Below are 24169 nucleotides of genomic sequence, written 5' to 3' on the forward strand. Positions count from 1 at the left end.
GCAAACCTACTGAAAGCTGTAATCTAACTATACATACAGTATACTATAATAGTTGACTATACATAATCTAAGACAAACAATACAAGTACTTTACATAAATACTGTACATGACATTGTGTAAAAGAGGTATTTCAGGGTAAACGGTGAATAGAGCACTGTGTATCGTGAAAATGTCCAGGATGGAGGGGAGGGGGCGCCGAATATGCGGCTGAAAGACTGGTGAGCAAAGGAGTATGTTTAGAAAACCTTTTTGAAAACAATTACTTACAATATTAAGATTGGAGTAGTGCAGGAATGTAAAGACGTGTAGTACAATATATAAAACAAAAGCTATTATATAATGCATGTCATATAAACTTACATACAAAACCCATTAGAACATACATGACTAAATCTTCCAATTCCAGATGTCAAGGCTGAGAACTGGTAGTAGTTCACATACTGATAATGTCATAATTGTTTCAAAAGCTGCCTCTTTATGAAAAGGAGGCTTTGAGAAAACCTGTTATACCATCTCCCTGGAGCCCTCACTGAGCGGGTGAAACTTCATCTCCGTCTTATTAAACTTGGTAAGCAGCACAACTGTTTTCAACGTGGATAATAGTCAAGACTGGAGTAATAATGCTGAATAATTCATCTTTGCCATCACAGAAATGAAATAAATTCTTAAATATATAAGATTCTTACAATATTTCATATTGTAACTGTTTTAATGGATACTTGACCAAATAAATTCAGCCTTGGTTACTATAAGACTTATTCCACTAACATGAAAGAGTTTTATTAACCCAAAACTTTTGAATGGCAAAAATGGTTAAAACAAAAAGAAGAAGAAAAAGAAAATGTATGTTCAACTTATGCCTCCAGACCTTTTAACACAGTATTTTCTGAATCCATAAAGAGTGCTTGCATAAAATGTGTGAAAACCAATTATGAGCATCGTTGCATGTAAATTGCCGAACTGCAATGTCCAATAAACGATATTGTCCTTTCTTTCAGGAATTCAATTAGCATTTAAGACGGGTGATTGGGACTTTCTCTGAAGACTGCTGGATAGAGTCCATGCGCAGTCAATGGTGGTGGGAAAATTCTGTCTCACTTTCCTGTTTGTGTTTAGCATTGTAGTCCTCTGCGCCGGTGCCATGATACTGTGATACATGATACTGACGAGCAGTCGGACTTCACGTGCAACACAGAGCAGCCGGGCTGCGAGAATGTCTGCTATGACCAGGTGTTCCTCATCTCACACATCCGCTTCTGGTTACTGCAGATCATCTACTCTGACCTACCTGGGCCACGGATTTCCTGAGTACAGCAGGGACAATGGGAAGGTCAACCTTCAGGGGCATCTCTTGAGATGATACATTCTGAGTTTGCATTGCAAGATTCTTTTAGAGATGGGTTTCATCTTAGGCCAGTACTACCTTTATGGCTTCATTCTTCAGCACCAATATGTCTGTGGCCGTTTTCCATGTCCTCACAAGGTGGACTGTTACTTGTTGAGGCCTACTGAGAAAACCATTGTCATTTGGTTTTACGCTGATGGTGGCCTGCCTCTCTCTACTCCTTAATGTGATTGAGATCTAATATCTTTATGTCAACGAGTGTCTCAGTTGCAAAAAGGACTATGCCATCACTCCTGTGACCCCGGTTGTAAACAGGAAGGACTTCAAAACTACAGATCATGTGATACTTGATGCACCATGAGCTAAAGCTTCAGAGGAGGGAGCTTGCAATGAGGCAGCCAAGAGCGTGGCTTCAGAGAACCTCAGTGCTGACATGCCAAAAGTCCATATCTGTTTAGCAGGTCTCTGTACACAAAGGCTTTCACACGGTCAACTTGAGCAAACAGCCACTGATCCAAGAGACTTGTGCATGGTCAAGACCCCCCAACTTCAAGCACACTATGACTCTCTCTATGTTTAACAAATCAATAATGTATTGCTGGAAATGCTTGTCTGTTTTTGTTTTTCTTCTTTTCTCATTTAAGTCTGAAATTGTACTCTGTAGAAATGTTCAATAAAAGTAAAGCATCAAATTGTGTCGTTGTTGTTGTTGTTGTTTCTGCTCCCTTTCTGTATTTAGGGGAAAAAATATTTTTTTAAGGCGGAAATAATAAAAACTGAATTTATTTGATCAACAACAATTTGATAAATAAGTCAGTTTTCTATTTTATTATATTTTAGAATACAAATTATTCCTGAATATTTAGTAGCCATTACTCCACTCACTGTCAAATGATCCTTTAGAAATAATTTTAATATGCTGCTTTGGTGCTCAAAAAAAAAAAAAAAAAAATGATTACTATCAATGTTGAAAACAGTTTTGCTGCTTAATATTTTTGTTGAAATCATTATTTCTTTCAGGATTCTTTGATAAAGTTCAAAAGAACAGCATATATTTGAAATATAATTCTTTTGTAACATTATGTAATGTCTTTAGTGTAACTTCAATTCTATGAATATCTGATGAATAAAAGTATTAAAGTACCTTAAAATCATATACACGTATAGATACTTTAAAAAAAAAATTATAATACAGTGTAATGTTAGTTGTGTGGTTTAGAGACTTAAGTATTGTTCAAAAGCCTTTCAATCATTAATGTGGCACTCCTGCGTACTTTCATTCAAGATCTTGTTCTTTTACCGTTGGACAACGTGACAGCAGGCCACTCTCAGCTATTACGCAAACTTAGCAAAGCCCAAAAATCAAGGTTCAACTATTCTCAGCTATCACTTGGTATGCGGCTTAGATTCTAATAGGAAGAGGTACAACTAACTAAAGGTAAGTGTGAAATCAATACTACATTGTACATTTTTGTTCAAGTATACATAGTTATAATGTAGCATATAAAAAAGCTGTTTGTCTTGTGGAGTGAAAAGACAATATTTAAGAATTAATTAAACACAAAACATTAGAATCCAACTAATCACGCTAGGTGCTTAATTACTAATATCCAATCAGTCAATTTCAGTAATTGCATTTTTTAATACAGTAAATGTTTTATAGACAGAGTGAAGTTTTAGAGGATAAATTGAGCATGTATTTCATGTAAATCCATTTTTAAGTATTTTAGATTTACCAGTAGCCACGGATGCTTAGTCAATGAATAAGATTCAGAAATAATTATTAATAAGTTATTTCCATGATCCAGTAAAAACACTGTGTAGTACATTTAGATGCTTGCACCATATGTTAATTTATTACAATCATTAATGCATTTTATATAGTTTCATAAAATATATACTTTATTTAAAGTTTGTTGTTATTAATTTATTACATTTCTTAATAAAACCTCTTTTAACCGTACAACCTTTTTTATGTTTTGCTTTTCTTTATGGGCACAGTAACAACTTGTTTGAAGGAGTTATTAATGATTAAGTATATTAATCTATTAAGAGCATACCATTAATGATGAACATCATTTAAAGGTTTATTGATTAAGTTACGTCTAAAATGAACTTTGTATTTAATCTTCCTTTTCTTCCTTATGTCTTTTTTTTTACAGGAAAGTCTGAGTATCCGCAAAAATGGGAGACTGGGGATTTCTCTCGGCATTATTAGACAAAGTACAGTCTCACTCCACCGTCATCGGCAAGATATGGATGAGCGTCCTTTTCATCTTCAGGATCCTGGTGCTGGGAGCAGCGGCGGAGAGCGTCTGGGGGGATGAACAATCCAATTTGGTTTGCAACACGATGCAACCCGGTTGCGAGAACGTGTGCTACGACTGGCAGTTCCCCATCTCTCATATCCGCTTCTGGGTCTTGCAGATCATATTTGTATCCACTCCAACTTTGCTGTACCTGGGCCATGCAGTGCAGGTCATTCACCAAGAGAACAAACTCAGGGAGAAGATACAACATCTCGGCGAGGGCCACAAGTTGAAGGCCCCCAAATACACAGATGAAAGTGGCCACGTCAAAATTAAAGGAAACCTGCTCGGCAGCTATCTAACCCAGTTGTTTTTTAAAATCATTTTGGAGATTGCGTTCATTGTCGGACAGTATTATTTATACGGCTTTGTGATGATCGCCAAGTTTACATGTTCCCAATCCCCCTGCCCTTACACTGTAGAATGTTTCATGTCCCGTCCAACAGAGAAAACCATCTTCATCATCTTTATGCTAGTGGTAGCCTGTGTGTCTCTGGTGCTGAATGTCATAGAGGTGTTTTACCTGCTGTGCACCAGGGTCGGATGCCGGAGCAGCAAGAAACGCACACATAATATCACTTCGGCTAAAAACCCCGCAAGTTTGCCATCATCCTGGATGACCTCTGAAGATGCGCTGAAGCAAAACAAACTGAACAAACAGTACGAGAGCGGGCAGAGTCTTGGAGGAAGCCTGGATGGGGCGAAAGAAGAAAAACAATTGATGGAAGACAATTAGATTTAGACTTGATCTCCGAAATGTCTCCAATCTGCCAAGTTTAGAGAAACATATCTACAGTTTGATTTTTGTAGCCCTTAGCTTATGGTCCATTATTTACACACTTGAAAAAGGAAGTATTGGTATAATACACCTCAAACTGAGTGTTATTTAATTATTTTATCATTTTGTGCACAATGCATGTTTGACTTTTAATTGGATAGTTTTGATATAAAAACTCACTGTTGTATGATTGTATATATTGTGTGTAAATATATGTATTAAGAGTCAGTAAGCGACTTAAGCACTGTCTGTTTGTGTGATGTTGTCATTTTATTTGGCCATATTTTACGTTACAAAGAAACTAATTTGTGTTAATGTGTATTCTGAATGTAAACTGGCGTCAGTGATCATTAGAGAGCATGATGACAATATCCTTCTTTGAAATAAAACTTTTAAATCAGCAGAAGTTTCTTTTTTCCCCGCAAAATATCTTCTCCTGTTTAAAACCTGTTGCCTTGTGGTGGAAAATAACACTATTAAGGAATGAACAATTTCTTAATTAGACTAATAATTAAACAATTAAAGATTGCTAACATCTAATAACTGTCTTAGTAATTGCTCTTTACCTTAAAGACACAGAATGTTTTAACATTTCTGTACAAATTCAAACAATGAATGCAGTGCTGGTGCTTTTATTTATTTTACTTATTTTTCAAAAGGTACACTTTGTACCTATTAGGTTTTTAATATGTACACTTTAAGTACCAATATGAATCTTTAATTTACAGTCATGTTCCCCATTTACGTACTTATTATAGTAATTACAATAACTATGTAATAACTAGGTACTAGCCCTGAACCTACCCCTAAACCTAACCCTAACCCATGTAGTTACCTTGTGTTACCAGAACTTTCTTAGATAAATACACTGTAAATACACTTTAAGTTCACCATACTGTAAGTACATGTAAGTACACGTACTGTAAAATAAAGTGCAACCATGGACCCTTTAGATACAAATATGCACCTTTTGAAAAGTTACCACTCCTGTGACAGCTGTTGTACCTTTATTTCTGAGAGTGTACTGTATGCACATAAAAATGCATTTTTTTTAGTTATTCTCTTTGTATTGCTCTGCAAGTTGCGTTATCTTTACGTTGATATGTGTTGTTCTCGCATATCTCAAATATGACCACGCTGCTGATTTTTATCACTGTTCTTCAGCGTAGAATAACTGCATCTTATAGAAGATGAATAGCCTAAAGCACTAAAACGCAAAGATTCATTATGTTATAAAAGCTCCTTCTCTTGTGAATGCCAAGAGAATATTTATTCTGTTCTCTTCTCTTATGATGAAACATTCAAAACAGAGTGGCTTTTACTTCACAGTTTTTATTGTGTTCAGAAATTTCAGTAATGTTATGAATCACAGTGATGACAAATCAACCCCTTTGGATGGATTTATCTGTATCTTTTATATGCATGAGTACATGAGAATATAAAGGTACAGGGATCTTGTCTCACGTATCTCTCGTAGATTCTCTAACAAGATTAATAATTAACTTTGGACTCAATTTCATCCTGTTATCCTAAATATGGCCATGGAACTTTAATCAGACGTCAAGAGGAAGGTGGCAGCCAAAAAAAAAAAAAACAGACATTGTGAAATCCAGTGCACTGAAGTTCAATCTTTACACCTGACACATCTCATTTAATCATTGAGCAACACAGTCAATAAGCTCCGCACTGAGACGCAAGCTGTCACAGGTAAAAATATGTAATTTCCATATTTAAAATTCTTCTGTGTTTCTTTTATATGTGATCTTGTGTATTTTAAATATGTACCAAAACTGATTATAATTTAAACATGTTAAATTGTACTGATATACAGACGGATTTTGGTGATTTCTGAATGTTAACCATTCACTCTTTCAAACTGAATGCTAGATTGAAAAAGTCAGTCATTCACATTGTTAAAACATTTCCTATTTTGAAAGCTGATATTGAATCATCTGCTTGCTAATTATTTGCATATTCTATTCCTCATTGTCAAAGAGCCCTTGAGGATATATATATACAGCAATCAATGTCGTTTTGATTTTGTCAACAGAAGTGCAACTCATAATTTCTTTCTAAGTATGTTTTGATGTTCAATTCAAATTCATATTTTTTTTGCTTAATGCGATTTAAGTTTATAACACCGTATCTTGAACGCTCTTATCTTCTGAACATCAGAATCCACAAAAGTATTTTTTTTTTTTTTTTTTTTTTGGTATACAGAATTATCTAATTATTTTCTGATAATCTTGCCTTTATACCAATACTCTGTGGGCCGTGTGAAGATTCAAAATATTTATGACTTTATTGAGTTCATGATATAATTGATTGCAATCAGCAAGCATTGGACATTGAATAATCACAAAAATTTTGCCTATGGAAAATAGAAGACCATGCAGTGTTAAAAAAAAAAAAAAAAACATTAAAATGAACTATCCTTGATGGGAATCCCTCCTTTTTGGAATTGCTTAATGCATAAAAATTCTACTTGAGTTCACTGAAAACTAATAACACATTGCTAAAATTTGAATTTCCTTTTTAGTTTTTTTGTCTTGTTTTTCATAACAAATATCTAAATATATATATATATATATATATATACAGCTTTTATATACAGCAGTCAACAGGCAACCTTAACAATAAATCCTTTTATTAGTTTGTGGATTTGCTTGAGCTAGAAAGAACTACTGAACATAAATAAAATGTGCAAAAGGATTTTGAAAATATACCCTTAGAAAGAGCTACTGCATTACTGCATTCAAACTTCCAAACTGACTCAAATGATTCGCGAACCAGCTCCGAACTCCCGAACTGACTCAAATAAATCACGCTCCGAACTCCCGAACTGATTCAAATAATTTGCGATCCCCAAACTGACTCAAATGATTCGCGAACCCGCTTTGAACTCCCAAACTGACTCAAATGATTCGCGAACCCGCTACGAACTCCCGAACTGATTCAAATGATTTGCGTTCCCCAAACTGACTCAAATGATTCGCGAATCTGCTTTGAACTCCCGAACTGACTCAAATGATTCGCGATCCCACTCCGAACTCCCGAACTGATTCAAATCATTCGCGATCCCCAAACTGACTCAAATGATTCGCGAACGCGCTTTGAACGAACTCCCGAACTGACTCAAATGATTCGCAAACCCGCTACGAACTCCCGAACTGATTCAAATGATTCGAACCCTATACGAACTCCCAAACTGACTCAAATGATTCGCGAACTCGCTCCGAACTCTCGAATTGATTCAAATGATCCGCGAAGCAGCTCCGAACTCCCGAACTGAATCAAATGATTTGCGATCCCCAAACTGACTCAAATGATTCGCGAACCCGCTACGAACTCCCGAACTGACTCAAATGATTCGCGAACCCGCTCCGATTTCTCGAACTGATTCAAATGATCCGCGAAGCTGCTCCGAACTCCCGAACTGACTCAAATGATTCGCGATCCCGCTCTGAACTCCCAAACTGGTTCAAATGATTCATGCTCCATACTCCGAACTAGGAAGAATTAGGAAGCGTGCATTGTGAAGGGCGCTCTGAAAAATGGCAGTGAAGGCAAAGGATTAAAAGTTCTATTAAAACAGATGTCCAAATTAACTGTACCTGTACGCTAAAAGCACGTTCTGGGCAAGGAGAGGTGGTGGTACGCTCAAGACAAGAGCTATATTTGGAAGGGGCGGAACTGAGTACCAGTGCTGGAATATAAGTCTTAATTTCTTAAGTCTTTTTTTTTCTCGTTTAAATTTAAGAAAGTTTAAATATTTGAACTGGAAAACAAGATGAACATATTGACTAAGAAATTCATTATTTATTATTATTATTATTTTTTTTATTTTTTTTTCACTGCATAAGGGATTTGATTTTGAGTAAATTCATTTATAGGTCAAATAGATAATATATATATATATATCAAAACCCAGCACCTCAAAATGCTGTCTTTTCTCCCCTAGTTTTCCAGGCAGAGAAGATACTAAAGGCACAAGCATGGGAGAGTGGGGCTTTCTCTCCAAGCTGCTGGACAAAGTGCAGTCTCACTCCACGGTCATTGGGAAGGTGTGGCTCACTGTCCTCTTTGTCTTCAGGATCATGGTTCTCGGAGCCGGGGCTGAAAAGGTGTGGAGTGACGAACAATCAAAAATGATCTGCAACACTAAGCAACCTGGTTGTAAAAACGTGTGTTACGATCACTCCTTTCCAATCTCCCACATTCGCTTCTGGGTTCTTCAGATTATCTTTGTGTCGACACCAACGCTTCTATACTTCGGCCACGTTCTGCATATCCTCCACAAAGAAAAGAAACTGAGACAACAGATTGAAAGCCATGAGGAAAAGCAAGGCCTCAAACATACCAAATACACTGACGATCATGGCAAAGTTATAATCAAGGGCCAGTTGTTAGGTAGTTACCTAGCAAGCTTGTTTGCTAAGATCTTGCTTGAGGCTGCGTTTATCGTAGGCCAGTATTATATTTACGGGTTCGTAATGATCCCTAAGATAGAATGCTCCCAATCTCCTTGCCCTTATACGGTCGAGTGTTACATGTCTCGTCCCACAGAGAAAACCATCTTTATCATCTTCATGCTGGTGATGTCGTGTACCTCTCTGCTTCTGAACGTGATCGAGATGTTCTACCTGATATGCCGCAGGTCAAAGAGACATCGTAGCAAACAGATGAGCACGTTCTCGGCAGGTTTAAACGGATCTAAGATGTACATTACAGGAACTTTAAAGTCTACCTAAACTTAAGGCTGCAAAGATTGATGTTGTAAGCTTGTCCATAGCTTAATGAATGTAGGGTGTGGGTATTCAGATTCATTGTGATCATTTTGTTTTGCGGTCAAATGATTATGTATTTTGAACAATGTTTGCACCAGGATGAATTTTGATGAACATCTGCATGGTGCCGCAGGGTATTTCAGGTAATTTTATTTAACTTTAACATTTCTTAAAGTTATGTCTTGTCATATGACTTATTTATCTCTTCTTATAAACCCTTGTTAAACTCTATTTGTTTTGAATTGTCATAAAACACTTAGACAATTGTTCATTTAGTAAATTTACATATGTTCATATTTTCCTCTCTATGTTTGGTTAAAGCAAACCACATGTAACTATATGAGAGCAGTGTTAGTATATGATATTATTTGTTTTACAAAAGCATAGCTCACGCTAATTTTAGCACTTACAACATTGTGCTTTAATCATGAACTGTTTTCATTATTTGTGTTAAAAATTGAAATAATGTTACTATGTTTTTTCTTGTTAAGGTATATTAAAGTATTGCTGAGTAGTGCAGATCGACGTGTAGGCCTATATCAGCAATTGTTAGTTTCCTTAATTTTAGCAAAAAATTAAAGGAGCATCCAAACATATATATTGGCACCTTTTTCCTCACATTGTTCCTCACATAAAAGCACTTCACACATCTCATGTGCTGTTGGAATCTAATTGGTCCTATTTGAATATGTGCATATTTTAAGGTTTAACTCATAAATATTCAAATAGGGTGTCACGAGTCACTGAAGATTTGACATTATGAAGCCAACACTGTTTCTCGGGTGTCTTGTTACTGGCCTAATATTTCCCTTTGGGGGTCTATGGAAGAAAGAAACACTTTTAAGTAAGTTTCTACACTTGTAAGGATTTTTTTTTTATTTTTTTTTTTTTTACATTTATCTTTAAAATATTTTTTAATAGAAAAAATGGTGTAATGTTCTAAATGTTAAAAAAATATATTTTTTTCAGTTCATCACGCCTATAAATATTGTATTAATCTGTCTGAAGTGATATGTTTTATGCATTGAAAATACACCGGTGTCTGAGTTGCCAGAGCTTTGAAATATTTGTAATCCTCATACGCCCTCGTGTGGTGGAAAGATGGAAAGACTTTTCCTAGTAATTTCTCTTGCATCTTACAAACAACATGCTTGGTTGATGTTTTATTTATATTTGCACACATGACATGTTCACATATTACAATAATGGCTGGAATTGCTACACTGTCAGAAAAAAAAGTACAAAATTTGTCACTGGGCCTTTTAGGCCTACCTTATAAAAAAGTATACTGCACCATTAAGGTACTAAAACGTACCATTTACACTCTTAAAAACAAAGGTGCTTCACAATGCCATAAAATGAACTTTTTGTCTAAATGGTTCCATGAAGAATAATCTCTTATAATCTTCTTCAGATTATAAAAAGGTAAGACAGAGATGGTTCTTTAAAGAGTCTTTGAGTGAATGGCATCGATGTGAAGAACCATTTAAGCGCCATTATTTTTAAGAATGTAGGTACTAATATGAACATTTAACACACATATTTTTATGGATAAATATGGCAGAATATGGTATTTTATACCATAATACGGTATAAAATGGTGTAGTCCACCTTCTGAAAAGGTACCAACCTGCAGTTATGGTGGGACTGAAGACATCCAGGGGTCTTTGAAAAACAATAATCTTTCAGAATGTGTGGGGATTTGTATTTGTGCGGGTTTATAATAATTGCTACAATCACCGGTATTATAGTTCGAAATGTATGCATCATTTTTATAGTCGTTGTAAACAGTTAAAATTGGATTAGAGTAAATGCATAATTTGTTTCCTTAAACCAATAAAAAATATGGTTTATTTAACAAGTAAAAAGTGCTGACATTGTAAAGTTAGTAGATACAGTAAGTTTTATGGTAAATAAGATTCATTCAGCAAAATGTCTCGGTGGGGGTTAATTTCTGCATCTCAGACCTTGCAGATGTCCTCCTCTTGTGTTCGCCTCTACGACCCATCAGGTAGAACATCTCTCCTAGATTTAAGACTAAGGACACACACGCCACAATGAGCATGAAGATAATGAAGACGGTCTTTTCAGTTGGGCGGGATGTATAACAATGCAGACCGATCTTAGGGCAAGGATCTACCTTACATTCTAACTGTGTGGGCATCCAAAGGCCGATTAAATAATACTGGCCCACAATGAACCCTGCTTCAAACAAAATGGTGACAATGAGACTCAACATATAGCCACAAAGCAGACTCCCTTTGTAATAAATCTTCCCGTTGTCATCAGTGTATTTGGGCATTTTTACCCCCCGTTTCTCTGCCTCGTTTTGTAATTGCTGCCTCAGTTTGTTTTCCTTGTGGATGACGTGCAGAACGTAGCCGAGGTAGACCAGATTTGGCGTGGCCACAAAGATGATTTGGAGCACCCAGAATCGCATGTGAGAAATGGGGAAGATGTGGTCGTAGCACGCGTTCAAGCAACCAGGAGTTCTGATGTTGCAGACCATACTGGACTGTTCATCTCCCCAGACTTTATCCAGCCCAGCTCCAAGAACCATTATCCTGAAGATCAGAAGAACCGACAGCCACACTTTGCCAATATTGGTTGAGTGAGACTGCACTTTATCTAAAAGCTTGGAGAGGAATCCCCAGTCGCCCATGCTGACCTGGAAATGAGAAGACTTTTGAAGAAAACTAGAACATTGGAGAACTGGAGTTACATGAATATTAAAGGAGTTAGATTATGTGATTTAAAATGTTCCTTTCTCTTTGGCGTGTTACAAGGTATTGGTGCATAAAGAAGATCTGTAATGTTGCAAAGACTAAAGTTTCAAATCCAAAGAGATATTCTTAATCAAAGTTAACAGTCAACCACACCCCTCTAAAAATAATTCCAATACTCAATAATCAAAACAGTTTAAGTTATTCCATTTTTTAAGTAAACTAACCTTTTATATGATGACAGGTCCACTTGTTCTTTATTTGTGTGCAGATGAAAAGATGATATCAAAGCTTTCAGTCTTTCAAGATCTGACCTTCAACGCGTTTTGTAATTTTTATAAGTGTAGGTTTCATTTAGTGTCCACCCACAAAAAAAAAAAAAAAAATCACTTCGGGTCATTGAGCACGTACTCATACCCAGTCCAAAATCACGCAAACAGTTTTACAACACATCACCCTTTACATTGTCCAGCTTTGAGATGTTGCAATATACGAAACCAAGAAATGTTAAGTCACTTCCCACTTAACATGAGCATGAGATTCTGTGATGAAACATTTTCCATAGAAAGTTCTTTTTGAAAACACAAACTCAATGTTAAATGGAAAGACAGTTTGCATTTTGCTAATTCGGTTTGTTAAAATACCTTATATAATACAAAGCATTAAAGATGCAGTCCAAGCCCATGATCATTACAATATTTTATGCTGGTTTTTGTCATAGGTTCATACAATGTACTGTTTCAAAAATACGCAGATATGGCATTTTTTGTAGTATTCATTTCAATATAAACGTCTGTGATACAAAAGCAAAGAAATCATTTGGATAAATTAATCTGCTAAATGAATAAATTAAAATGCAACTGTTTAGAAGTGTAAACGTAAGTAACATGCACGTCTGAACTTTATCCAGTTATCATGTACAGTTACACCACAGCTATTTCCTACATTCTCCACAGAAACCATAATTATAGAAGAAAATGGGAAAAACAGGATTCTTTTCTTGAGGTTCTATGAAGTGGTGTTGTACAGTGTAGATATGGTTGTTCACACTGAATGAAAAAACACAGAAACGCCACATGAAAACACAAATTTTGCACTAAAAATGTCCTCACCACCCATTTATAGATCACCCAGATCATCTTAAATATCATAACTGAATGATTGCTTTGTCCTGCTCAAGTGGAGTCTTATTGTTACGAAGAGAGAGTCAGAGACTTTCGGATCCAATTGCAATTCCAATTGATCAGGAATGGCGTCAGGTGTGTCAGGGATAACCAGAATCGTAACCAGAAATAAGCAGACATCGGGACGGGCAGCATAGAATCAGAGTCGGAATACACAGTCCAAAGGTCCAAACAAAAATAACAAACACAGGGGGAAAACTCTCAGAAATGTAGACAGGGCTAAACAAGAGTTCGCAGTGAGGGAGAGTGATTGTGGTGCTAATATGTGTGTGTAAATGAGGTGCAGGTGTGGCAAGGAAATTGGCTGATGAATGAGGTGCAGGTGTGGCAAGGTGATTGTGATGCAGTGACTCATGGGAGATGTAGTTTGGGTGTGGTGCAACAGGGATTTTAATTTTAAATGAGACGTGTCTTTTGTTTTGTTGCTGCTGCTGTTGTTGTCATCCATTTTTGACCAAGTTTGTGCATCTGAAAGAACCATGTGTTGGAGAAGCTACTTTGAACCTGTAACTTATCAGTCTAGCTACTCATGATTTAGTGACAACCTCAAACTTGAAAAAATATCCTGCAATTACATTAAATAGGCTAACTGTTAAGGACATATTAGAATAATCCTTAATTTATACAGAAATTAAGAAAATATGTGATGAATAAAAATACAAAAAATGGCCTTAAGCGACTCGAATAGTTAGAAAAGTTAGTGCCTCAGTTAAAGCGGCACGTGAAGTGATCACGTCTTCCTCTATACTAGTTGTAGCATGAAATAAACATGAATGATAAGAAGGTATCATGTGGAATGTCTGTGGAAAGGCAACAATACACAACATTTTTCAAGTTCACTGACATTAATCTCTCTGGTCTGGTCTGGTTTGTTTGTCAGACAAAAATGTTAAATTATGGGTTATGATTGGTCAGATCACCTGTCAATCAAGTTGCCCGCAAAGGATAATAGAGTAGGGGAACTATGAATTCAGAACCCAGAAGATTAATTTGCTGCGGGTTCCTTCGAGATCTGCCTATGGGGTTTTAAAATGGGGTTTTTCCTTTTTTTTAGTAAAATAAAGCCTGTGATAAACATAACTTGATGATACGTTGACGTTTTGTTCTGCAATGTAAACTGCACAAACTCACAAACATACATTTTCAAAAATGATCATAACTGCTCCAACATTTTTGTGCTGGGTATGGATGTGTGCATGTGGTGAAATGAAGTTTTTCAGATCCCAAGTGTAAAAATGTTCGTTATTTATGTCCCGTAGTTGTCCCCTAGATCTCACTTCAGTGTTTCATAAGATTACTCAGAGACTCGAGACAGACTAAAAGTTCACTGTGACGATGACTATCCACAAATATCTCTCCCACAGTTACCACAACTAAACAAGAAGTCCAATTCTTGAGAAATAAAACTCCTTTTTACTGGGGGGATTCACTTGAAAGAGGTTGTCAGGGTCAAGTTGTTTGTGCAGAAAATTATAAATATATGTTTTCCTCCATATTTCATGAATTAAATGTTGGGATTCATAAAGGCGTGTTTCTAATTAGGCAAAGTAATATGAATGGTGCTTTTTATTTAAAATTCCTTTTAATTGTTAGGTTGATTTATTATTGTCATTTAATTAAAACTAACAGATTTAAAGGTTTCATTATAACATATGTCATTTAAAATGATCAAAATTGATAAGAGTTCAATTGTGTGTGTGTGAAATATATACTCTATTTCACAAATTATGACTCTTACTCAGTTGTAACACCAGTTTCAACACAATTACCAAGTTTGGCACCAGTTTTCTCAAAAGTTAGATCACCTCATTTATTTATTTATTTTATTTTTGTACAAAAAAAAAAAAAAAAAAAAAATCAGTGTACATACACCATACACTGTGTCAGTGAAGAGCTTAAGAAAATCAAGGTAAATATAAATTATTTTGCATACTTATCAATAAAGCATGTAAATGTAAAAGTGTGAACATATTGTTCATTTGCATTAATTTAGCCTACATTTTTATTTTTTTGTTCAGGACAGAAAAAAAGCAGTGGTTAAGTGTCTTCTCAAGGCCATAGTGATTGTTCCTCATGGGACTCAAACCCAGCAACCTTACCAGGCTTGATCTGTTGCCACTACACCACCACCATCACGTAGAGACGCCGCTTCCACTTAGCGACATAATGTAAACGAAGCTGCCGATTGCGCTGAATTTCGTAAGTGTGTGAAAGTGTACTCCAAAATAAAGTGCTGAATTGGTCATGATGTAGAAAAGAGAAGTGGAATTGTCTGGATTTACTGGTTTTCTTATCATACAGATGGGTGGAGCATCCAGTGTCCCTTCACATATATGTTAATCACATTTTACAGAGAGAAGATGATTGATTGAAACGGTTAAGTCTTGTCTGAGAGTCTGCATGTGATCTCGTTTTGTTTTGGAATTGATTTTAAATTTCAGGAAGCTGAATAAGGAAGTTTGTTAATTTAAATACATGCTTATAAATAATGTTAAAATAATATTTAGGATCATTTGTAGCAGTTAGAGCATTACGGGAAATTACCGTCCGGATCCATTTGTTCAGGTAAGAATATTTTGGAATTTGTTGGAGTAAGTAACTGCATTCCCAATCTTATCCTTAAATTCTTTAAATATATTTATATATAAAAGAATTTAGATATGCATTCTTTTATATCATTAAATCCTATACGTTTTAGAAACATCACTCAAAAGTAACTTTTCTTCAGATTATTGAGTCTTAAATATCAAATGTATTTAAATCATTCAGATTAAGTTATTTTTTTTTTTATCAAATGAAATACATTTTAAATATTCTACAGTTAAAACTATTTTAATATCTTAAATGGAATAAGTTTATATTCATTTATTTTTCAATTATTTATTCATTAATTTGTCAATAAACCGAAACTTTGATTTCAGAAGATTCTGAAAAAAGAGATCTTGTTCTAAACCGTAATTATGATTTTATATTTTTATAGGGTGGCAACAAATACAGTACTCTGAGATTACAAGACAGCATTTATTCTCCATAATATCATTTGGTGAGTATGAAGTTTAAGAGATCAGATGTAGAGCAAGCTCTTTCAATAAAGTAGAAATATATTGGCAAAGTGAAAGCAGAAGCAAAATGGTCCGTGTGCAGTAGTCTATTAAAAAATCTCAGTTGCTGTAAGTGCTGTTGTAGATTTGATCAGGTCTGTATTGTTGATTTGCTCTGTAATGTTCATGGTGGTCTTAAGGTGACAATTTACATATTCCTTTGCCTTTTTGACTATAACAAGAACATAGATTGCTCATAACGAAGAATAAAAAACAAAAAAGTTGGAAAAAAAGACCTCCTCTATATAGTTTTGATCTCCATGGTGTTATGTAGAAAGCTATTGTGGACACTTCAGTGTAAATCTGCTGTTTATCCTCCAGGGAAGCCCTGAGCAACTGAGTACACAATCATGGGAGATTGGGGATTCCTCTCAGCTTTACTGGACAAAGTACAGTCCCACTCCACCGTCATCGGCAAGATCTGGATGAGCATCCTCTTCATCTTCAGGATCCTGGTGCTGGGAGCAGGAGCGGAGAACGTGTGGGGTGATGAGCGATCCAACTTAGTGTGCAACACCAACACGCCTGGTTGCGAAAGCTTGTGCTACGACTGGAAGTTCCCCATCTCTCACATTCGCTTCTGGGTCATGCAGATCATTTTCGTTTCCACTCCAACTTTGGTGTATCTGGGCCACGTGGTGCACGTCATCCACCAGGAGAAAAAACTGAGAGAGGAGCAGAAAAGAAACCCGATGTCAAAGTCTCCAAAATATACGAATGAAAAAGGGAAGGTTGAAATCAAAGGAAGCATGCTGGGTAGTTACTTGACCCAGCTGTTTATTAAAATCATTATTGAGGTGGCTTTCATCGTTGGCCAGTATTATCTGTTTGGATTTATTATGGAGCGCAAGTTCCACTGTAAGCAGTCGCCATGTACGGTGGAGACAGAGTGTTTCATTTCTAGACCCACAGAGAAAACCATCTTCATTATCTTCATGTTGGTGGTGGCATGTGTGTCTCTGGCCTTAAATGTTCTAGAAATCTTCTATTTGCTTTGTAAGAGGATAAGTGGGAGAAATAAGAAATATAGAAATGTAACGTATGCTGGTGATTCCCATTATCCTTCACCTTTTTCAGCAGAACTTGATTCGGCTCATTCTATGAGACACAATGAGTTAAACATGGCCTTTCAGAAAAGATTGGCTCAAAGCAAAGGCAGCCATGATGAAGCAGAATCTGAGCCATAGGGCAAGAAGTCATTGTGGTAACATGAAATGCACATAACTTACATATTCAACTTTGTATATCCAACAGAGCTTATGAAAAAAAAAAAGAAAAAAAAAAGTATTTTTTGCTAAAAAGAACACTAGATGGTGCTGTAAACTTCTTGAGATGCACTCACTAACCCCTAACTTCTGTCACTACAAGGCCATTTTTTTTTGTCTGAGTTTTTCCTTTTTAATGTTTTTTTTAGCAATGCAACACGAAATATGTATAAACAACCTTTTATTTTGTGCACTAAGAATAAACATTGTAAGATAACTAAATAAATGAATGTTTATCAGTTGTTTTCTTATACAGAAGGGACATCAAGAAGAAATATATTAAATTATTAATAAACATGCAAATACACACGCACATGATTGTGTAATATTTAACACTATACGTTTATTTATAATATATTTTATATTAAATATTTATCATATTACAACACTTAAATTACTTTTAATATTTACTGAATATGTCAAATTAAAACAGCAGTAAACAAGAATAATGTTTTTTTTTTTTTTTTTTTTATAGACATATATTTATATTCTCTAAGGTAGGCTATCAAATGTTCCCTTTTAGGGTCTATTAAATTCGGATAATCATGGAAATTCCCGACTGCTACTGCTTTAACGATTCAATCACGTTAGAAATGCCATTATAGTATGCGATATTTATTAATATGCAATTTATATTGTATCATCATTGTCAATTTTTGTTTATAAAACAAGTTTTCCGAGAGAAACATTTGTTCGTCTGAGTTCACCAAGCTAAAGAGTGCGTGAGGAGGATCCAAAAACTCTTTCTTGTGACGTACCCAGTCATGTGACCTTGCCAAACTTTTTGTGCGTCTGCTTTCCACTCTCTTCCCTCTGAGTCTCTTATAAGCAGGGAAAGTTTGACAAGTGTTCCTCAGTTTCTCCATAGTCGCTTACTTGGATTTGGTGACTGATCTTCGGAGTGACGGAGTAAGTCCATAACAGGGCTCTCCTCTATTTACTGCTCTCCATGTAAGTTTTTACAGAAAGTCTTAAGACTTTTCAGAACTTTTTATTTATTTATTTATTTATTCATAGCGGCACTAATATGCAGAACTGAGCAACACAATGGAAAGTTACTTTTAAAGAGTGTTTACGTTTTAAATGCCTCTTATCATATTACATTTGAACGTAACATTTGAGTTCAGAAGTTCATGTGATTATCGTAAATCTTATGAAAATAAATTATAGTGACATGGTTCAGTCTATCATATTTTCGAATTTTATTCACGCTCGGGGAAAAATAGCTCATTTAAAAGGCATTTCAGTAATTTAAAAAAATAAATAAATAACAGACATTAAAAAAAAGAAAAACTTTGTGTGTGGCAAAACGTTTTGAAGAAAAACGTAAACAGGTATCAAAACCATTAATTTAATAGGAACTAATTATAACAACAGTTTTTTCTCATAAAATACGACGAAAAACAACTGTGGGTCTTTTCTTCTTTTGTTTTTAGAACTGTAATAGGACTTTCTGGTGAAAAAAAAACCGATCCGTTTCGCCTGAAATCTGCCAAGTAGGGGGCGCTGTTCAGTCCCTCAATACAATGTTAAGCGGCTTGATTGTGGCAGGACTTTAACCTATAAGTCCCAAACATTCCTACATTATTTTGTGCAGTGGATGTAATGACAACTTTGATTTTTATGTGTTTAAATAAATGCAACAAACAGTTATTATTCTATATACTTTACTATATAAAGATCAAAATTCAGTAGAATGTGACATTGAGCTATTGAAGACACAAATTAAAGTCTTTATGTACTTTTAACAGTGTTATAATATAGCCTACATTCCACATACTCCATTTAAACTTTTTATTAGTGCCACGAGACCCACAAATTGTCCAGGATATTGAAGTGATGCTCTGCTTCATGCCTGCACCACATGAATCAGGCGGTTCTTTAGAACTTTTTAAACAGTTCCTTATGATATTTGATTTTCCATGCGGCGCAGAGGATTTAATCAAAGACTTGCAGCCCAATTCTATTCAGATTTCAAGTGAATGTTATTGTTCATTATTTAAACATCTCTGATGTGACTGGAGGGACCAACATCTTGCTAAATAAACAAGGATCTTTAAATTCTCAGTTTTCCTAGAAGCTTAGTCATGTTTTCTTCATGGCATTTAAAAGGTTTTGATCAGCAGTTAATGAGCCACTTTCTGTCATGGTAGCAATTGCTTGAGATACTGTATTTCACAAAGCAAAAGACGGCACATCCTCGCATTGCTGGCAGTTATCTTTACAACCTCAAACCGAACCCCTCCGTGTGTGAGCCACATGTTTGTTATCTGAGCTATCTGAGACCAGGTGTAGTTTATATTATGATAATCTTGAGGTCACTGTCATGATTATTTTCATAATAACATCCTCAGCAGGTGCTGAAACTAACACTTTCATCATGTGCTTCATGTACAGGAAAATACACTACATGTGGCCACTTGCTTTGCATTACATAACTATATGTATGTGTGTGTGTGTGTGTGTGTGTGTGTGTGTGTGTGTGTGTGTGTGTGTGTGTGTGTGTGCTTGTTTAAGGACCGAATGGATGTGGATATTCCCACAAGGATAGTAAAACCTGAAATTTTGCGGTCCCCACGAGGAAGGGAAAAATATAAAAAAAAATATAAAATTATGTTTATCTGAAAGTGTAACAATGCAAACAGGTTTTCTGTAAGGGGAAGGTTTAGGGTTAAGGGATAAAAATATAGTTTGGTGAGTATAAAAGTAATAGAAGTCTATGGAAATTCACCTCAATTCACAGAAACAAATGTGTGTGTATGTGTGTCTGTTTGTATATACGAATATGACATCCACTAAAAGTGATGGACTGTTTGATTAAAAATGACAGAAAAAAAATCAAAGTGAAATATTATCCGTTCAGACATGTCACTTTGGTATTTTGCATCTAATGCGATGATATTCAGGCATACAAGTGTCACTGAAGTCTCCAAAAGTGTCTAAATACATTTTGTTACATCTCAGCTTTCTATTTTCCACTAGAACTCCCTCAAGATGGGTGACTGGAGTGCATTGGGAAGACTTCTTGACAAGGTGCAGGCCTACTCCACAGCCGGAGGGAAAATCTGGCTCTCTGTGCTCTTCATCTTCCGGATCCTAGTTCTGGGAACGGCAGTGGAGTCGGCCTGGGGTGACGAGCAGTCCGCTTTCAAGTGCAATACCCAGCAGCCCGGTTGCGAGAACGTCTGCTATGACAAATCGTTCCCCATCTCGCACGTGCGCTTCTGGGTGCTTCAGATCATCTTCGTGTCCACGCCGACGCTCCTGTACCTGGCGCACGTTTTCTATCTGATGCGCAAGGAGGAGAAGCTCAACCGCAGGGAGGAGGAGCTGAAGGCCGTGCAGAACGACGGCGGTGACGTCGAGCTCCATCTCAAGAAGATAGAGCTCAAGAAGTTCAAGCATGGCCTGGAGGAGCACGGCAAGGTGAAGATGAAGGGTGCCCTGCTGCGCACCTACATCGTCAGCATCCTTTTCAAGTCCATCTTTGAGGTGGGCTTCCTGTTGCTCCAGTGGTACATCTACGGCTTCAGCCTGGCCGCCGTGTACACGTGCGAGCGCTCGCCTTGCCCCCATCGGGTGGACTGTTTCCTCTCCCGCCCCACGGAGAAGACCATCTTCATTGTCTTCATGCTGGTGGTTTCGCTCGTGTCACTTTTGCTCAACATCATCGAGCTCGTCTACGTGCTCTTCAAACGGATCAAGGACCGCGTGAAAGGCCGCCAAAACCAGTTCCCCACCGGCACCCTGAGCCCCACGCCGAAGGAACTGTCCACGACCAAATACGCCTACTACAACGGCTGCTCCTCGCCGACCGCGCCACTCTCGCCAATGTCGCCTCCGGGCTACAAGCTAGCCACCGGCGAGCGGACCAACTCTTGTCGCAATTACAACAAGCAGGCCAACGAGCAGAACTGGGCCAACTACAGCACAGAACAGAACCGTCTGGGCCAGAACGGCAGCACCATCTCCAATTCGCACGCTCAGGCCTTCGAATACCCTGACGACACTCACGAGCACAAGAAACTGACACCGGGCCACGAGCTGCAGCCGCTGGCGTTGATAGACGCTCGGCCATGCAGCCGTGCCAGCAGCCGAATGAGCAGTCGAGCGAGGCCTGATGACCTGGACGTCTAGCTGTGCCACATCACGACACTAGAGGACTGACCCAGGCAATGAGACACGCTCATTTCCTGTACTGAGGGGGTGGGGCTTCATCCGCACAAGTTCCTCACTCTTGACTCTAGTCGATACAGAGACATAAAATTACTCACACTGCTGGAGGTACTATTCATTAATAATGATGTTGAAACTAGCAGAGCTAACATGTCCTAACAACCGATCAGCCAGCGGGGACTCGGAAGGGGCACAGACGGGGCCATACCTGGCGCATCTCTCAATTCTGCCCACCAGAATATGCCTTGGTGATGTGATTGATTTTGATGTGCTTACTAGTATTGGGTTTATTAAAATGCCACACAACAATTCCATTTTAACAAGTTGCACTCTTACAGTAGTTGTAGATTTGTGTTTTAACCCCCCTACAGGCCATCCCGGTTATTACATCACATGACCTCAAATCCACATCGTCCAACAGAGTGTTCACAGTCACAAATTAATATTTATTTATTCATTACCATTAACAGGACATCCACCACTAGATGAAGATTGACTACTACTCAAGGTCATGGCTACATAATTAATACCATCCAAGTGCATATTTATTGACAATAATCCAAATTTCAGCAATACATTCATCAGCAAATACATTTATTTTTGATTAATCATAGTGGACCGTCATTTTCCTGATAAACTTTGAATTTATGTGGTGTTGGTTTCTGTTAGTTGATGATATTTGTTGATTTCTGGGTGGTGGTATGAGACAGAAATGTCTATTTGTGGACTGAGCTGCTGTACCCACTGTTACGCGGCTTCATTTTCTTTTCGGCATTTAGATTTTTAATGAAATTTTCTTTAATAGTGTGCGAGAGAAAGGCCTTGTTTTTGTTCTCTTAAAAATAAAATCCATTTTAATTTCCTTTTTGTTTCTTTTTGGAGGGCAGACGGAATGAACTAGTTTTGAATTAGAATAAGTAGAATTAACGTCTTAACTCTGAAGTGAATGACCTTTTTAACTCAATGTAATCATTGCTGCTTGAGAGATAGAGTTTTAGTACTGTAAATCAAGCTAACCATGTCACAAATGTGAGTTTTATTTTTTTGTTTTTTTTTAGAAGACTGCTTTTAGAGCTGGACTAATATTTAGTCAGTTATATTAAGAGATATATGCCAGCGTAGCTCCACAACTACCAAACACTAATAGATTCAATTTCATTATGGACATTCTTTCTTTTGATTTTTCAAATTGTGCATCATAGTTCATTGGTACTCATTTGCAGAGGCTCATGGATTTTTCAGCTACAATGGTGTTTGCACTGAGATTTTGGCTAGGGTGTTATTTGATGCAAAAAATGACGAAAAGTTCTCTGTTATGCACGTAACTAATTTATTTTACAACACACTACGAGGCATAAAATCGCTACACTTAAACAGTGCTCTCACAGAATCCTTGGGTTTGGAATGTTGAGTGACTAAGGCAAGATTTTGCATCTGGTAAGTTAGTGCAAATTGGGTTATAAATCAGAACAAAACTGATGTAATGTAATTCCACGGGAATCTAATGTTGTACAATGCGCATGACAGTGGAAAAACCGAGCTATCAAACAAAAACAGACATTAATCAAAATCTGTGAAAAAGCAATTTAACCAATAAAGGTTTTTTTCTTTGTCATCTTGTATTGGTGTGTCTCAGTCAAACTCTTTTATTTGACCGAACTAATGCTCAAACTGTGTTTCTAATAGACATTCACTCATTTCATTTTATTTTTTGTTTGCACCCTGTGAGTGGCTCACAATCAGAAAAGACAAAAAAAAATGCAATGCAATTTGTCTGGTGCCAGTATCTAAAGGAGTCTGGTGCAGGCTTTTTATTCAAGAGAATTAGCCCTACACAAACCACTGTGTTTAAACAGCTAATAGAGGCAAACGCAGTGTAACAGCCAAGATCCGTCTACGCCAAGACCTTGCAAACCATAAGACTGATAAGTTTTTACATGTATGTTTTAAAATGCCCCAGAAACTTTCAAAATTTCATCATATAAAAAGATTCAGTGCCTTTTCTCTTATCCAAGTTTCCTATTTAACCTTTCCACAAAGCTAAATAAAACCATATGCCTGGGCTGAGTCTGTGAACCACATGTGGCTAGAGCAGAAGAACGTAAAAAAAAAAAAAAAAGCAGGAGACTTTGATCTAGTGCTAATTAATGCAGATCTTTTTAAACCAGATTTATCACACAGTGCTTTTGCATATACCAGAGGCTGAACTGATAAATTCTGCAGGTTTTCATCAAGACAAGATAAAAGAAAAGTATCAGCTGATGCAAAAAAAGAAGGACTTGAAGCCCAGTGTCTTATAAACATATATTACCATTCAAAGTTATAAACACTATAAAACAGCATTATTGTGAATTATTTAAAAAAAAATTGAATATAGTTTAAAATTTAATTTAATTTTCAGCATCGATCCTCCGGTCTTCAGTGTGACATGATCCTTGTCGAATGTCGATTTGCTGCTAAAGAAAAAATTGTTGTGATTATCCATGCTAAAAACAGTTGT

The 24169-nt window shown here is 36.6% G+C and overlaps 5 protein-coding genes and 1 pseudogene across 6 annotated transcripts; 5 read left to right on the top strand and 1 right to left on the bottom strand.

Annotated features, from left to right (window-relative positions):
• Nucleotides 1-407: 407 nt before the first annotated feature.
• LOC113037900 (gap junction Cx32.7 protein-like) lies at nt 408-1944 on the top strand (annotated as a pseudogene).
• A 704-nt stretch (nt 1945-2648) lies between these two features.
• gja13.1 (gap junction protein alpha 13.1) lies at nt 2649-4837 on the top strand. Its single transcript, XM_026290656.1, has 2 exons — nt 2649-2784; nt 3509-4837. The coding sequence occupies exon 2, from the start codon at nt 3531-3533 to the stop codon at nt 4389-4391; it is 861 nt and encodes a 286-aa protein (XP_026146441.1). The 5' UTR covers nt 2649-2784; nt 3509-3530; the 3' UTR covers nt 4392-4837.
• A 1199-nt stretch (nt 4838-6036) lies between these two features.
• Nucleotides 6037-9815, top strand: gja12.1 (gap junction protein, alpha 12.1). The gene is made up of 2 exons (XM_026290657.1): nt 6037-6140; nt 8395-9815. Exon 2 carries the CDS (start codon nt 8429-8431, stop codon nt 9182-9184), a length of 756 nt encoding a protein of 251 aa, XP_026146442.1. The 5' UTR covers nt 6037-6140; nt 8395-8428; the 3' UTR covers nt 9185-9815.
• A 553-nt stretch (nt 9816-10368) lies between these two features.
• LOC113120693 (gap junction Cx32.2 protein-like) lies at nt 10369-12310 on the bottom strand. The gene is made up of 2 exons (XM_026290658.1): nt 12171-12310; nt 10369-11888 (listed from the first exon to the last, which is right to left on the bottom strand). The coding sequence occupies exon 2, from the start codon at nt 11880-11882 to the stop codon at nt 11145-11147; it is 738 nt and encodes a 245-aa protein (XP_026146443.1). The 5' UTR covers nt 11883-11888; nt 12171-12310; the 3' UTR covers nt 10369-11144.
• Nucleotides 12311-15462: 3152 nt separating this feature from the next.
• LOC113120694 (gap junction Cx32.2 protein-like) lies at nt 15463-17715 on the top strand. 2 transcript variants are annotated; one of them, XM_026290659.1, is made up of 3 exons: nt 15463-15692; nt 16108-16170; nt 16550-17715. In XM_026290659.1, the coding sequence occupies exon 3, from the start codon at nt 16579-16581 to the stop codon at nt 17413-17415; it is 837 nt and encodes a 278-aa protein (XP_026146444.1). In that variant the 5' UTR covers nt 15463-15692; nt 16108-16170; nt 16550-16578; the 3' UTR covers nt 17416-17715. The 2 variants fall into 2 exon arrangements, with proteins under 2 accessions (XP_026146444.1, XP_026146445.1); XM_026290660.1 differs by lacking the exon at nt 16108-16170.
• Nucleotides 17716-18293: 578 nt separating this feature from the next.
• On the top strand, nt 18294-23289 carry gja1b (gap junction protein alpha 1b). The gene is made up of 2 exons (XM_026290662.1): nt 18294-18444; nt 20476-23289. Exon 2 carries the CDS (start codon nt 20488-20490, stop codon nt 21628-21630), a length of 1143 nt encoding a protein of 380 aa, XP_026146447.1. The 5' UTR covers nt 18294-18444; nt 20476-20487; the 3' UTR covers nt 21631-23289.
• The last annotated feature ends 880 nt before the right edge of the window (nt 23290-24169 follow it).

This window comes from Carassius auratus, chromosome 20 (assembly GCF_003368295.1).
Source record: "Carassius auratus strain Wakin chromosome 20, ASM336829v1, whole genome shotgun sequence".
NCBI lineage: Eukaryota > Metazoa > Chordata > Actinopteri > Cypriniformes > Cyprinidae > Carassius > Carassius auratus.